At 39.1% G+C, this 13,226-nt stretch overlaps 1 protein-coding gene across 1 annotated transcript; it reads left to right on the forward strand.

The window, feature by feature from the left end:
• Positions 1 to 1,469: 1,469 nt before the first annotated feature.
• On the forward strand, positions 1,470 to 7,022 carry LOC134794128 (cAMP-dependent protein kinase catalytic subunit 1). The gene has a single exon (XM_063765835.1). The coding sequence runs from the start codon at positions 1,824 to 1,826 to the stop codon at positions 2,883 to 2,885; it is 1,062 nt and encodes a 353-aa protein (XP_063621905.1). The 5' UTR covers positions 1,470 to 1,823; the 3' UTR covers positions 2,886 to 7,022.
• Positions 7,023 to 13,226: the final 6,204 nt, after the last annotated feature.

Consider the following 13,226-nt stretch of genomic DNA (forward strand, 5'->3'; position numbering starts at 1 on the left):
AGAGCGAAAAAGACATCGTTCGATTTGGATCGGCTCGGCCGACGCCTGAAAATTGAAATTAGAAATGCAAACTTATTTCCCTGTACTGAATATGCTGTGTGCAGAATTAACTGTTGGGGGCCCCGAGCCTCGCACTGCCTAGGGGCCCCGACATGCTTAATCCGGCCCTGTGTCTAATGCCTAGTTCACATTGGATCAATGTAAGTCAATCATACGGACGTACCTAGTTATTTATGGGAGACAGAGAGCAAGCGATATTGTTATCTCGTTCCACCGCATATCTGTATCTCTGTAGGGGTCTATGCTTGTAGCAATTTGTTGCAACGTCGAACTTGGTCACACCCTCAACCACTGATTTTGACATGATTTGGACGTTTCTCTACACGACATTTTCAGCTGGTAACATTGATTGACTGGTAATTTCGAAATACAATTTTATTTTTAGTCGCTATTTAAATTCTAGAATAAGATTTGCAAAAAGAAGAAAATTTTGTTTCTGAACTACTAATAAAAATATTTTGTAACTGGTCGAAAACGTCGTGACCACTCGAAGCGTCTTAATCAAGTCAGAAAGCCTACCACGAAAATCGACAGCCGAAATTTGTTATCTGCCTCTCTATTACTATTTCTGATTCGGACAAATTGTGTTTTTTGAAAAACAAATTATACCCAGCATTTGATGAATGTAGTATGATACCTTTGGGTATGGTGCTTTACTATATTAATTTTTTTGATATGACGCACCATATTCATGTTATGACTAGATGAACTTCGACAAAATTTCACCGCTGAAAAACTTGTTAAAGATCAATATAACATAGTACGTGATAGTACTGAAATAAATCTTACACGGAGAATAACATTGCAAGCTTATTTTCCGTATAAGATTTCTTTCAGTACTATCACGTACTGTTATATTGAACTTCAACAAGTTAATACATGAATATGGTGAGTCTTACCTAAAAGTTGCATGTAACCTTTTTTGTATAAAATTTATTAAGGATTATTTCTTACCTTGACACTTTATTCCTAACCCTAATACTTTTCTCAAAAACTAAAAAAAAACCCTCACTCGGGACATATTTCATGCTAAAAGGGGGGGTTGCGTCAGGGGGAAGGCATGGGACACTAGTGTGCGTAAAGCACCATACCCAAAGGTATCATACTACATTCATTGAATGCTGGCTATAATTTGTTTGTCTTCCCCATACATTAGAACACAACTTGACCGAATCATTCGTATTCAAGCGATAGAAAGAAATAGACGAACCACCGAAAGAATTGGTTTGCTTAGGACCCTCTGCGGTTGATCGCGGTTTTTTCTCATTCCAATTATACTGCCACCTCACTCTGTTGTTTTAATAAAATGCAGAAGCCTATGTTGAACCCTTCGTTTTAACAATGTATTTTCTATAGGAGTTTTTTTGATGAAAATGGTAGTTTTCTTAATCTATACTGGTAACATTGTCATAATTGACCGCCTCCCGTGCCGTGAGCAAAGAGCAAATCGTTCGCCCGCTCTCTCGATCTCGCTCTGTCGATCGAGTACGATTGTGGAAGCCATTTTATTCTTGGGGATTGTGAATGTGACAAAATATTTTTAGTTTTTTGTACCCAGAACATTTGTGTAAATGTGTGCCTGCGTTAAGTGTTGTTTGTGACGTGTGTTAGTGCTTGTAAGACAGGAATGTACATGCTCGTAATGGGTGTGTGTTGACTTGCCCCGTTTCGTACGCGATCGCAAGGGCAGGGATCGATTAGTGCAAGGCGGCCTCTAATAACGGCGAATCGAGGCTCCGGCTGGACTAGTTAGCAGTGCCGCCATGGGCAACAATGCCGCCACTGCCAACAAAAAGGTGGACGCCGCCGAAAGCGTCAAGGAATTCCTCGACCAGGCCAAAGAGGATTTCGAGGAGAAATGGAAGAAGAATCCTACCAACACCGCCGGATTGAACGACTTCGAACGGATAAAAACGCTCGGAACGGGCTCGTTCGGCCGAGTCATGATAGTCCAACATAAGCCCACCAAGGAGTACTATGCTATGAAAATATTGGATAAGCAAAAAGTGGTTAAATTGAAACAGGTGGAACACACGCTTAACGAAAAGCGAATCCTCCAGGCGATCAATTTCCCGTTCCTGGTGAGCCTCAAGTTCCACTTCAAGGACAACTCGAACCTGTACATGGTGCTGGAGTACGTGCCCGGTGGAGAGATGTTCTCGCACCTGCGTAAGGTGGGCCGTTTCTCGGAGCCGCACTCGCGATTCTACGCCGCGCAGATCGTGCTCGCCTTCGAATACCTGCACTACCTCGACCTCATCTACCGGGACCTCAAGCCCGAGAATCTGCTCATAGACTCTCAGGGCTACCTCAAAGTGACGGACTTCGGGTTCGCGAAGCGCGTGAAGGGCCGTACGTGGACGTTGTGCGGCACGCCAGAGTACCTCGCGCCCGAGATCATCCTCTCCAAAGGCTACAACAAAGCCGTGGACTGGTGGGCTCTAGGAGTTCTTGTCTACGAAATGGCGGCCGGCTACCCGCCGTTCTTCGCCGACCAACCCATTCAAATCTACGAGAAAATCGTTTCGGGCAAAGTCCGGTTTCCGTCACACTTTGGGTCGGACCTAAAAGACCTGCTCCGCAACCTGCTGCAGGTGGATTTGACGAAGCGCTACGGCAACCTGAAGGCGGGCGTGAACGATATCAAAGGACACAAATGGTTCGCGAGCACCGACTGGATCTCAGTCTTCCAGAAGAAGATAGAGGCGCCGTTCATCCCGCGCTGCAAGGGCCCGGGCGACACGAGCAACTTCGACGACTACGAGGAGGAGGCGCTGCGCATCTCCTCGACGGAGAAGTGTGCGAAGGAGTTTGCCGAGTTCTGAGCGCACTGGAGGTGCCTGCGCGCGGACACCGTGAGTAGGTATTTTGTATTAGTGAATTCTCTACAAAGACGTGGTCGCGACGCGACGAGTGCTCTTTGCCTCCGGCCTCGGGTGGAAATGGACGCTGACGCGCCCTGGGGCCGGCCCCGCAGGTGGATTCAGTTCGGAGCATAGGCGTGATGAAGTAGAACTGATTTCCGATATTTCGGTGGCGTTCATTTGCTTAGTGCCCTTTCAGAATGACATTAACATAGCAGTTATAGCTGAAGTGTCCGTATTCAGCCGATATTCCCCGATGTTAGGACCGCAGGAGTGCAATACCAGTGTTACAATGTTCGGAATCATGTTCTGATTATGATTTTCACACATAAATGATAGTTAGCTGCTGATAACAATGGAATGTGGTGGGCTTAAATTATTTTATATTGTTTTAAGACATCAGTACAATTTTCCATATAAAATTCATGCTACATTATCTTCACAATCTAATTTTTCAATATGAATTTTGATCTACATCACTTAACCGTCAGAATAGAGCTATTTCAATCACTACATTTTAGTGGATTATTATTGAATTTCCTAAATAATGTTCTTGTCTTGATGGAATGTTGTATAGATTTTAAATATTGACATTTCATTATTTGTTTTATTTATAGTTAATCCGTTGATATTTTATTTAAGGAACTTAACTACATGGCAATGTGGTGAGATTACTTATTGTAACTGTGTAGTTGTGTTCACCCGTCTGTGCAATTGACCTATGTGTTTGTGATCTGATGTGAGAATTCCTTTCAAGTTTAAGTGTAATTTGTATAGTTCCTTATTTTGTAGATTTTATGGATTTTTATTGTGTAACAATTACATTAAACGACATGCCAGTCTTGTATAGGTAATCTATGATGTAACTAAACTTATTGCTAGCATCAGTTTACGGAAAGCAATAAATTTTAACACTTCTTTAAACATATTCCCATTTATAAATAAAGCAAGAATTCTCATATTCAACCAAATCCTCATTCATTCATTCTTAAAGAACTGGTTTCTTTTCTTATTTGGATGGAAATGTTGTTTTATTGTATACATAGGAATATGATTAAAATTATCTTAGTAGTAATTCTCTTAAAATGCCATTTTACATGGTGATATCTTGTCATTGAGACTGATGTTATCAATAAGCGTAAGTAGGTGTGTATAACAAGTTCTAATATCAATACATGACTGTCTAATAAGTGCTATTCATTTGGTCCCATTAACTTCTTGTTCCATGGAATGAGAGAACCGGTAACCGGCAATGTTTACTATAAAGTTTGTTAGCTATAATAGATGTAGGACTTTGAATCCAGGCTGTACAAATAAAAATATAGTTATTTGTAGTGCATTTTACATTGTGGAGACATTGTGCGCGTCTGTGGTAATAGTTATTAGGTCGCTATCCCAGGGACAGGGAGAGAGCTGCACACTTATCACCTTTCAGACCACACTAAAAGAATATGATCTACTGTACTGTCTTACGCTGTATTTACATGCTTGCCGGAGTGACAACAAGCCGATACAGGACCCTGTTTCATGTGGCTTGCTGCCAAATCATGTCAAGCAAATAAATGCAGCAATTCTGCCCCTGTAATGATGAAAACCCGTAGTTATACACAGAATAAAGGAACAAATGTATGTGTGTAGTGTACTATAAATATCTATTGTTTTTCCTATAACCTCATGTGTGTTCATCTAGTAATGATACAATACCATATCTCGATTTACAATCTACCTATTTTCTTAATTGAATCATTAGTGTTTATGTGTATTTTTTTAATAATATAAAGCACTAAACATTTTTTGCTGTAATGACAATGTCTGTTGGTGAATTGTCGGGCAAAATAATATGTTATCTTACATATTTATGTTGCTAACCACAGATGAGAGTTGAGTCTGTGAGTAACCTTATTTCTTGTTAAATGCCAATGTTACCTACATTGTTTACTTGGTGCCATAAAGATTCTTAGTAATGGGCCTGCTGTATAAATATTTTTAAGTTTTTTTAGCAACTCTTATGTTGACACCTTTATTAAATGTATCAGCTAGTTTTAAACGTTACATGCCCACTCTCAGTGGTATGCTTGTCACAAACAGAACTAAATTATGCACTATTGTTATTTAAATTAGTCTAAGTGGAGTAGCAAGTAACTATTTAGACAATGCTTAAGAATATGTTTTAACGTCATAAGATTTTATGAGGTAGAAAAAGTTATTAGTCTGCCAGCAGTGTATAAAATTACTAATTGCTATTTCTATTTCGTGCCATTTTATGTTGTTAGAATATTTCTGTAAAGGCCGATTTACGCTTGAGTTAGTAACTAGTGCAAGTGCACTTATGTGAACCTTTAATAATAAGTTTAACAAGGTTACTTGCTGTTCCACATAGCGCGGTGCTTACTCGATTCAGATGTTAAATGGATGTATGCGAGAGTATATTTAGAGCTCTGGTACAGGTGTTCGAGAGTAATATGACACCGCTCGTTGTTACTGATCAGATATGTAACTCAAGTATACAGTCGCTGACGCGATGAACGCGACACCTTATCGGCGGTCGCTTTATCATAGTCTAATGAGAGGCGTATTATGGTTACCTTTATCATTTGATAAATAAAAGATAGCATCCGTTGTGTTCCATCGAAAAATGGACGTCTTTTGGATACTAGTTGGAGACAAATGCACAAAACATTCGTCAATAAAGGCTGAATTACACGATGCCAGTCGAAAAGTCAGGAGATTTCTGTGTTGTGCTCGTTTTGTGTTTGTTTTATGTGGTGGCGTTATCTAACCTCTGGTGCAGATATAAAATACTTGACATTGGCAAATTTGTGCCAACTTGTTTGGCCAGACCGCCATTTAAATATAAGAAGAAGATGCCAGTCGGTGGCAAGTGTCGCTGAATTCAGGAGGATGCATCTCAATAGACAGTGACAGACAGACAAAAAAAATAAATAAAGTATACAACAGATAAATGTGACCATTATACGCCATCAAGTTGTTTGTCTCGATCATAAAATTTGCTCTAAATCCTGTGTGTGAACCGAGAACGATTTATCAGGTCTATTTATTTTAACAAAATCATGAAGTCTAAAGATCACTAAGAATCAATATATGTATAGCGACTAGTCACTATCTGCTTGTTTTGTTCTTTCCAAAGTTTAAATCGCATGAGAAGCCTTAGATTTTTACATTAGGTAGTGTAATGTTATTTATTAGTTAAGTAGGTGCTTGTTTCGGTTACGAATTGTATTATATAAGTGATGATGATACAGCAATGTAATCAAAGATTAAAATGTCTCACATAATGCTTTCATGCCATTGTACTGTCATGCCTGTGCAATTAATGCATGTAAAAACAAGGGGCATATCGTTTTCTATAAAAGTGAGAGACATTCACCAACCAGACATTGTTCGACAAGATGCATTTCGATTTCGCCTTCAATTCTCGCGCAACGCTGTTTTTGTAGTTTCATCACTGCAATATTTCTTTTTTGGATCGTAATAAGTAAGGTTCTGAGGTGTAGTTTTTCCTTTGTAACTTCATTGTATATATCTAGAGTGGTCGTGTCCCCGATAAGTAGGAGATTTGATATCAGCTTCGGTATCCGCAGATCTTCATTCCAGTAGCTTCATATAGGCTGGGTTAGACGATGCCAGTGATTGTCACTAGTCATGCTGGTATGCCAGTACAGTGGCTGTCTCTGTAAACACTGTAAGTCTAGCGTTAAAACGAAATAGAACCCGGGCTATCTTTCGTTGCGCTAATCGGTAGTAGCCAACTCTGGCATGTCAGCGACATTAGTACCAGCAACTGGCACCGTGTAGACCAGCCTTAACTTGCTCATCAACATAATGTGGACGTTCTAATGTGAACATTTTAAGCCATTTTTGGATATTATAAACATTAGTGTGACAGTATGTGTAAACGAGAGCAGTCTTTTTATATCTGTGCGTATTAATATTAAAATGTTCACGTCTAGATCTATTATATCGAGTGCCTATAGCATTGAAGGTTCAAGTGTAAAAAGTCACTTAATTTCAGTAATTATTTGTCACCATGTATTGATCTTCCATAAAATTACGATGAAATTAAAAATATCGATGTAACTTTTCGTTTGATTTCCACCAGCTGTTTAAACTTGGTCTCAATGTCCTTAATGTGTTTATAATGTTACGCAAAACGGTCGAGTTGTAATGTAATGGTTTCGCAAATAATATTCAGACCCGTCGGTTCGGTTGACATCTGCGTCAGACGATATTTCGCTAGCCCAATATTACAGGGTTCTATGTTTCACTTTTATCGAACTGAAATTTGAACATTGTCATAGTGACATTAAGTCGAATTTCAACTATCTTGAAAATGTTACATAGAACCCTGTAATATTGGGCCAGCGATTTGGCTTTGTAGAGAATCACAATTGATAATTTAACGTAAAAATATAGTTTCTTTGGAATAAATGAAGTATACGTAGAATTAAGACGGGAGTAGGTACATGCGTTAGCATCATCTGCAAAAATACATGTTAGTAACATACTCAAAACTATCTTCATGTAGCCTGTAAAGATGTACCTACACTTTAAGAAGTTGTAACTAATTTACGGTCATATTGTAAAGTTGGGAGTTCTATTCCTAAATAGAGTGTTCAGAGGGACAAATACAAATATTTAGCGTAAAGAAATAATATTTAACGGGCTATTTCTATAGCTGTCAAGTTTACCAATAATTCTACACGATAGCAGTAAAAACGAATCACTTTATACAGAAATTTCCATCAGTGGTCCAGTTTCATTGCTCTTGACTGTAATCATCTCCAAGTCTATTTACCAATGTGATCACTGATCAGGCCTAGCAGTTAAATAGTAGCAGAAAGTATATAGTAGTATTTACTTACACGAGAACAAAAAAATGCGTTATGTAACCAGCCTTGAACTACTCGCCGCAATTTCAAAAGAATGCCGAGCCGATCGAGGCGACGTGAAAGTATGCAAGTTTGGAGACTTGTGTAAATAGTGTAAATACTCGTATCGTGTAGCAGTGGCTTAAATGTGGGATGCATCTTAAAGTACTGTCCGAATGTTATGAAATTATGAATTACGAACAATTCTTAATAGGTAAAGTAACATTTGGACCACTTGAGAGGTGAGTCGGAGTCAAGATGGTAAATTATTGAGTGCTATCATTTCAAGCGTTGCTTTGATTTTTGACGGAGGTGATAATTCGTTTCCTACGTTTTCGCACTAGTCCCCCCCCACCAAGCAAGGAGCTCCATTTCTGGATTTCCACTTAAACATAGGACATTACATTTTATTTCTAATCCTATGTATTTTATAGGAAACTACAACTAAGGGACTGAGTTACGAAACCTGTTTGAATATGAATTTCATGACTGTCGCATTATTGTCATTATGACAAGGTTGTATTATATACACGATGATTTCGTTATGCCTGACGCCTGACCATACTCTGATGGGTGTTATTTGTTTTACAAGGGGGCAAAGATGTTGTTTAACCGCTCGTGCTAATATTGATACTCGAGCAAGCGAAAGATTCCAAAATTGAACCACGAGCGTAGCGAGTGGTTCGAAAAATGGAATCTTGAGCGTTGCGAGGGTTTCAAAGCACGAGGGTTAAACAAAATTTGCCCCCGAGTGAAATACAAAATTTTTCACCACACCAACCAGAAGCAAATATTAAATGTAAAATATCAAACAAAATGAATGTTTTTAAATATTTATCATCTAAAATCATCATTTAAAAGTCAATTCTACCAGCAAACATATTACTTTGGCTCACATGTGAATAAAATGCAACTTTGCTATCAGTTTTTGAAGTGCAAAGTAAGCCTTTCCGACCTGGTGTGGTGAAAATAAATATGTAATACTAATTCTGAACAGGACTTGGAGTCCCAGTCGGCCCACTCCCCATAGTAAAAGTGGTTCAGTATTAACTACATTTTCACCTCTCAGAGTATGTTTTAATGTAGTCTGCAACAGAGGCAGTTACGTAATATACTACTTAATATAAGTCTTAAGATACTCATGAACTCAAGCACAGTAATATAATAGGGCAGTAAAATCGATGCAGAGGCAACCCAGATAGAGTTAGACCAAAAAAGTCTGCAGCGATTTTGATAGCCCACGCAGAGCAAGTGTTATTTATACGCCATAATTTCATAGAAGTTTGACGTTTAAAATAACACTTGCATTGCGTGGGCTATCAAAATCGCTGCACACTTTTCTTGGTCTAATCTAGACCCTTGTGTTAACCTTTTGAACGCCAAACGGTGCATCCATTTGCCGTGCCACTGACGCCACGGGGGTAAAAATTAGTTTTGTGAATAAATAATGCCAACCTAAAAGTGGGGTGTTTTTCAGTAGATTTGCATCAAAAAACGATCGACGTCAAATGCCGTCTTTGGCATCGTCACGATTTTGCGTTGACGTCAATTGCCGTCTGTGGCGTTCAAAAGGTTAAATATATTTCGCATATTCCTAGCCAAAGTGCTGATTATACGCTTTTAGTCTAAAATACTGATTGATGTGTGCAGTGCTATAAATAAATCTAAGTCCGATAGATGACACGAAAGGTGAAAACAGGTCGACCTCCATATTGGCATGCATGCGGGCTTGCTACATCGAACGAAACCTATTAGAATACGATTCAGCTTTTTGTTTCACATAGAGTGAAACTGACAGGTACAGTCAACGAAGCGTATCAATCAATATATCTGACACAATTACCTATACAGTGCAGTGAGTTGACTGTAAAATTCTTACAATGCACCACTTTGTGCATGGCACTGTACTGTCACAATAGGTAGAGTGTGTGCGGAAAGAGAAGAGTCGTAGAATGTATGGGCTTCCTTACATTCCACGACTCTTCTCTTTCCGCACAGACTCTATAGGTAATATATGGACTCGCGCGCGAGAACGCAAATCATGCTAGCAGGGGCCCATTTCTCGAACGGTATTATCTAATTAATAGTGTGTTTTTGACAGTCCGTAGACTCATGATATTAGTCTAATGCCGTTTGAGAAATGGTCCCCTGTCTGACTTTATCCTGTAATCTCTACAGATAAGACTACTCTTATAAACGGGGTCGGTATTATGTGCAAAGTGTGCGTTGTATATTGGCAAGCATGCAAGGCGTACGTCGATGCGCTCACATTGGATGCGGGATGCGGATGCGGATTCGTCACCACTCGTGTGCGACTGGGATATCGCAATATACGAGCATAGCACTGTCTCTCTCACCGAAGAGCCGTGCGGATTTGCATCAGTGTGATAACCGCGTACGTTAGCCTTCTACGAGTATGTTGTATAGATAACCAGTGTTTACGTTATTACGTCGAGACAATGACGGCTGTAGTCTGCGTCAGCACAGGTCAATCGGCGTGATTATTTCATTGACGACATCTAACGACGTTCAACAAGTCTTTTTCTTTTTTTAATGCATTTGCGTTAGTCCAGTGTACTTAATTCTGCCCCGCGCTGTGCCCGTCAAGTGACATTGGAAAATTCTATGTTGTTACTATAGTCTGTATCTTTTTAGGTATTTAAATAAATGTAAACAAACAATTTGTACATTTTCGGGTAGATACAACATTTATCGGTTAGCCAACCAAATACAAAACCGCCTGGATCAGTCACTGAACGACCTGACTTTAACCTACATTATTTGATCATGTAATGTTTTCATCTACCCTCAACTGGCTTGAGGAGCCATTTGAGGGTAGATTTTGTTTACATTTATTTAAATACCTAAAGATACAGAGATAGATGTGGAGAAAAAGGTAGAATATGTTATTGTGTGGTGTCAAATTTATCCTATTTTTACGAGGATCAACTGTATTAAAGTCTTGTACATGAGGCTTGCACTTTAAAAAAGAAGTCTAAGAAAAATTCTTCGTCGTGGTCGTCGTCTGTCATCCGGCTGATCCTTAGGTACGCCATAGAGATCATATAACCCCTATAAGTATACATATAAGTAGGTGTACCTACTAGATTCGGATAATTTTTTTTTAATTTGGTTTTCATTAAAACTAGCAGTACTGTAGCACCAGCAGCCATGCCAATCACAAGAGGTAATCAAGGTATACTACAGTTTACCTACTGTTTAGTGACGGAGTGAGAAATGCCACCCTAAATGTCAAATTCCTATAAAAAAAAAAAATGACGTTTTGTGGCAATTCCATAGTTGGACACGTCAGTTCTTTGTAAATAACTATGAGAGCATATAGTTCGTTTTTTTTAGCTTTAGAAAGAACTTGAAAGAAGGTAAGCGATCTTGACATGTCTTTTAATTGAAAAACGCTTTTTAAAAATCAGTAACTATTACTTATGAAAGCAGAAGAATACAAATGATCGTATTAGATTCATAATTGTTACATATTTGCCGTGACTTATTTTTAAAACGTGATTTTCAATAAAAAGACACGTCAAGATTGTTTACCTTATTTCTAATGCTAAAAAAACGAACTATAGGTAACTCAAATATTGTGTATAAATGTCACCATCACACAATACACATGCTACTTTCCCATAGAAGTTAGGATCCTATAGACTATAGAATAGAAGTGCTATACGTGTGCCTCCGTGAGGGACAAAACATACGCAATGCGACACTATGATTTGTCGAATTTATTTGTTGCCCACCATAATACATACTAACGGTGGGGAATAAAAAAAATGTGAGACTGTGACAAGGACAAACAATAATAGCGCTTTCGCTGCTACTCCTACTGAAATATACCTACATAAGACGATCCCGTTCGGTCATTTCCCCCCACCCCTCATGCCTGATCCAGTTATATACTAGATTCATGTACTTTCCTGTCGTTTCTGTCATCATAATCCCGGCGTTTGGTAGCGCGGGCACGAGGGCGACACGTGGAGCCCTAATAGTCTGCTTCCTAATAAGCAGCGCGGCTGTTTTCACTGTGCAGGGCGGTGAGTCCGTGAGTCGAACGCTGGCGAATGTACGCTCATCACGTAGGTATGGGTTGCTATGGAAATGTTACGTTAATACGGGTGAGTAAAGTGACAATCGAAATTCGAACAATGTGTGGAAATAAGAGCCAACACACACTAGCGTCTCCCGAGCGTCGCCGTCGGAACCTAGGCAAATCTAAGGTACGTAGCTACAACGTTGGCGCAACAGTGCAGCGACGCCATTTTTCATAGCGCTGACTAGACGCCGACGCTCAAAAGACGCTAGTGGGGGGCCATAAGGCCTACTGTCCACGGAAGCGTAGCTGCATAGACGCGTATTCGTCATTGTACGCTTGGTGTACGCTTGCTTGCAGCCTACATACAAAACCGCACAACTCTGTCCACGCGTCAGTTTTTATGCTGATTGAGCTGATATACATATTTTACTTTTCGTTTGACAATGGTTTGGCTACGACTACGGTCGGAACACCGATTAGGGTCGATATTTCTGAAGTTTTTCGACTTGCGACTGTTCAATTTCACTTCAATGTATAAGTACCTATTGATATTTTCCTCATCTGACATCAGACTTACTGACTAATTATGTGATACATACAACCACTTACAGACCAATTTCCATTGTTTTGTGAGTTCTGGTCCCAGGTATCCTGCTGTATCGCCTCATTGCAAAGTAGGTAAGGTGTTCATTCTTTTTGCTTTTTGGTAGGTACAGTGGCGTTCAAAAGTGCATGGATAGATGTCACCCGCCTTAATATTAGGTCCTTACCTATGAAATTGGCGTTTTTGTTCATAGATATAAGTCTGATCCTAGTTTTTTTTTTTTACAAAAGTACATACACAATTACAATAAAACTACTACTACTACTAAAACAGTGCACTCAATAAACAACGATTTTACATACAATTAATTGTTATTTTTTATTGTTAAGTGTTCAGAATTAAGCCTTGAAAATAGGTCTTTTCATGTGCTGTCGGTTCGAGTATTAAAATTACTTATATTTTTCTAATGGTACCAATTTTCAAGAAATGGAGATATTGAAAACATACCTTAAAGGTGTCAAAAATTACTGGAAAAATTTTGTTTGGTTTGAATTAGCCATCAAAAAAATATCCGCAAAATTAATTGTATGGAAATTCGTGTTTCGTTGAAATTCTCCGGACAAAACGCCAATTTCATAGGTAATGACCTAATATTATGGTTGAAACATCTCCATGTACTTTTGAACGCCAGTGTACATGTAGATACGACCTTTGTCCATAATTCTCTGTAGAATGAGATGGACGTAATAACCGCGTACAGATGTAGTGCATAATTATTTTCCATCGTATTTTCACGGAAACGGACGAACGTGTCTTTG

This window comes from Cydia splendana, chromosome 10 (genome assembly GCF_910591565.1).
Source record: "Cydia splendana chromosome 10, ilCydSple1.2, whole genome shotgun sequence".
Classification (NCBI taxonomy): Eukaryota; Metazoa; Arthropoda; class Insecta; order Lepidoptera; family Tortricidae; genus Cydia; species Cydia splendana.

Coding starts and splice junctions, on each gene's coding strand:
- LOC134794128 (XM_063765835.1), top strand. CDS start 1,824: ATGGGCAACAATGCCGCCACTGCCAACAAAAAGGTGGACGCCGCCGAA.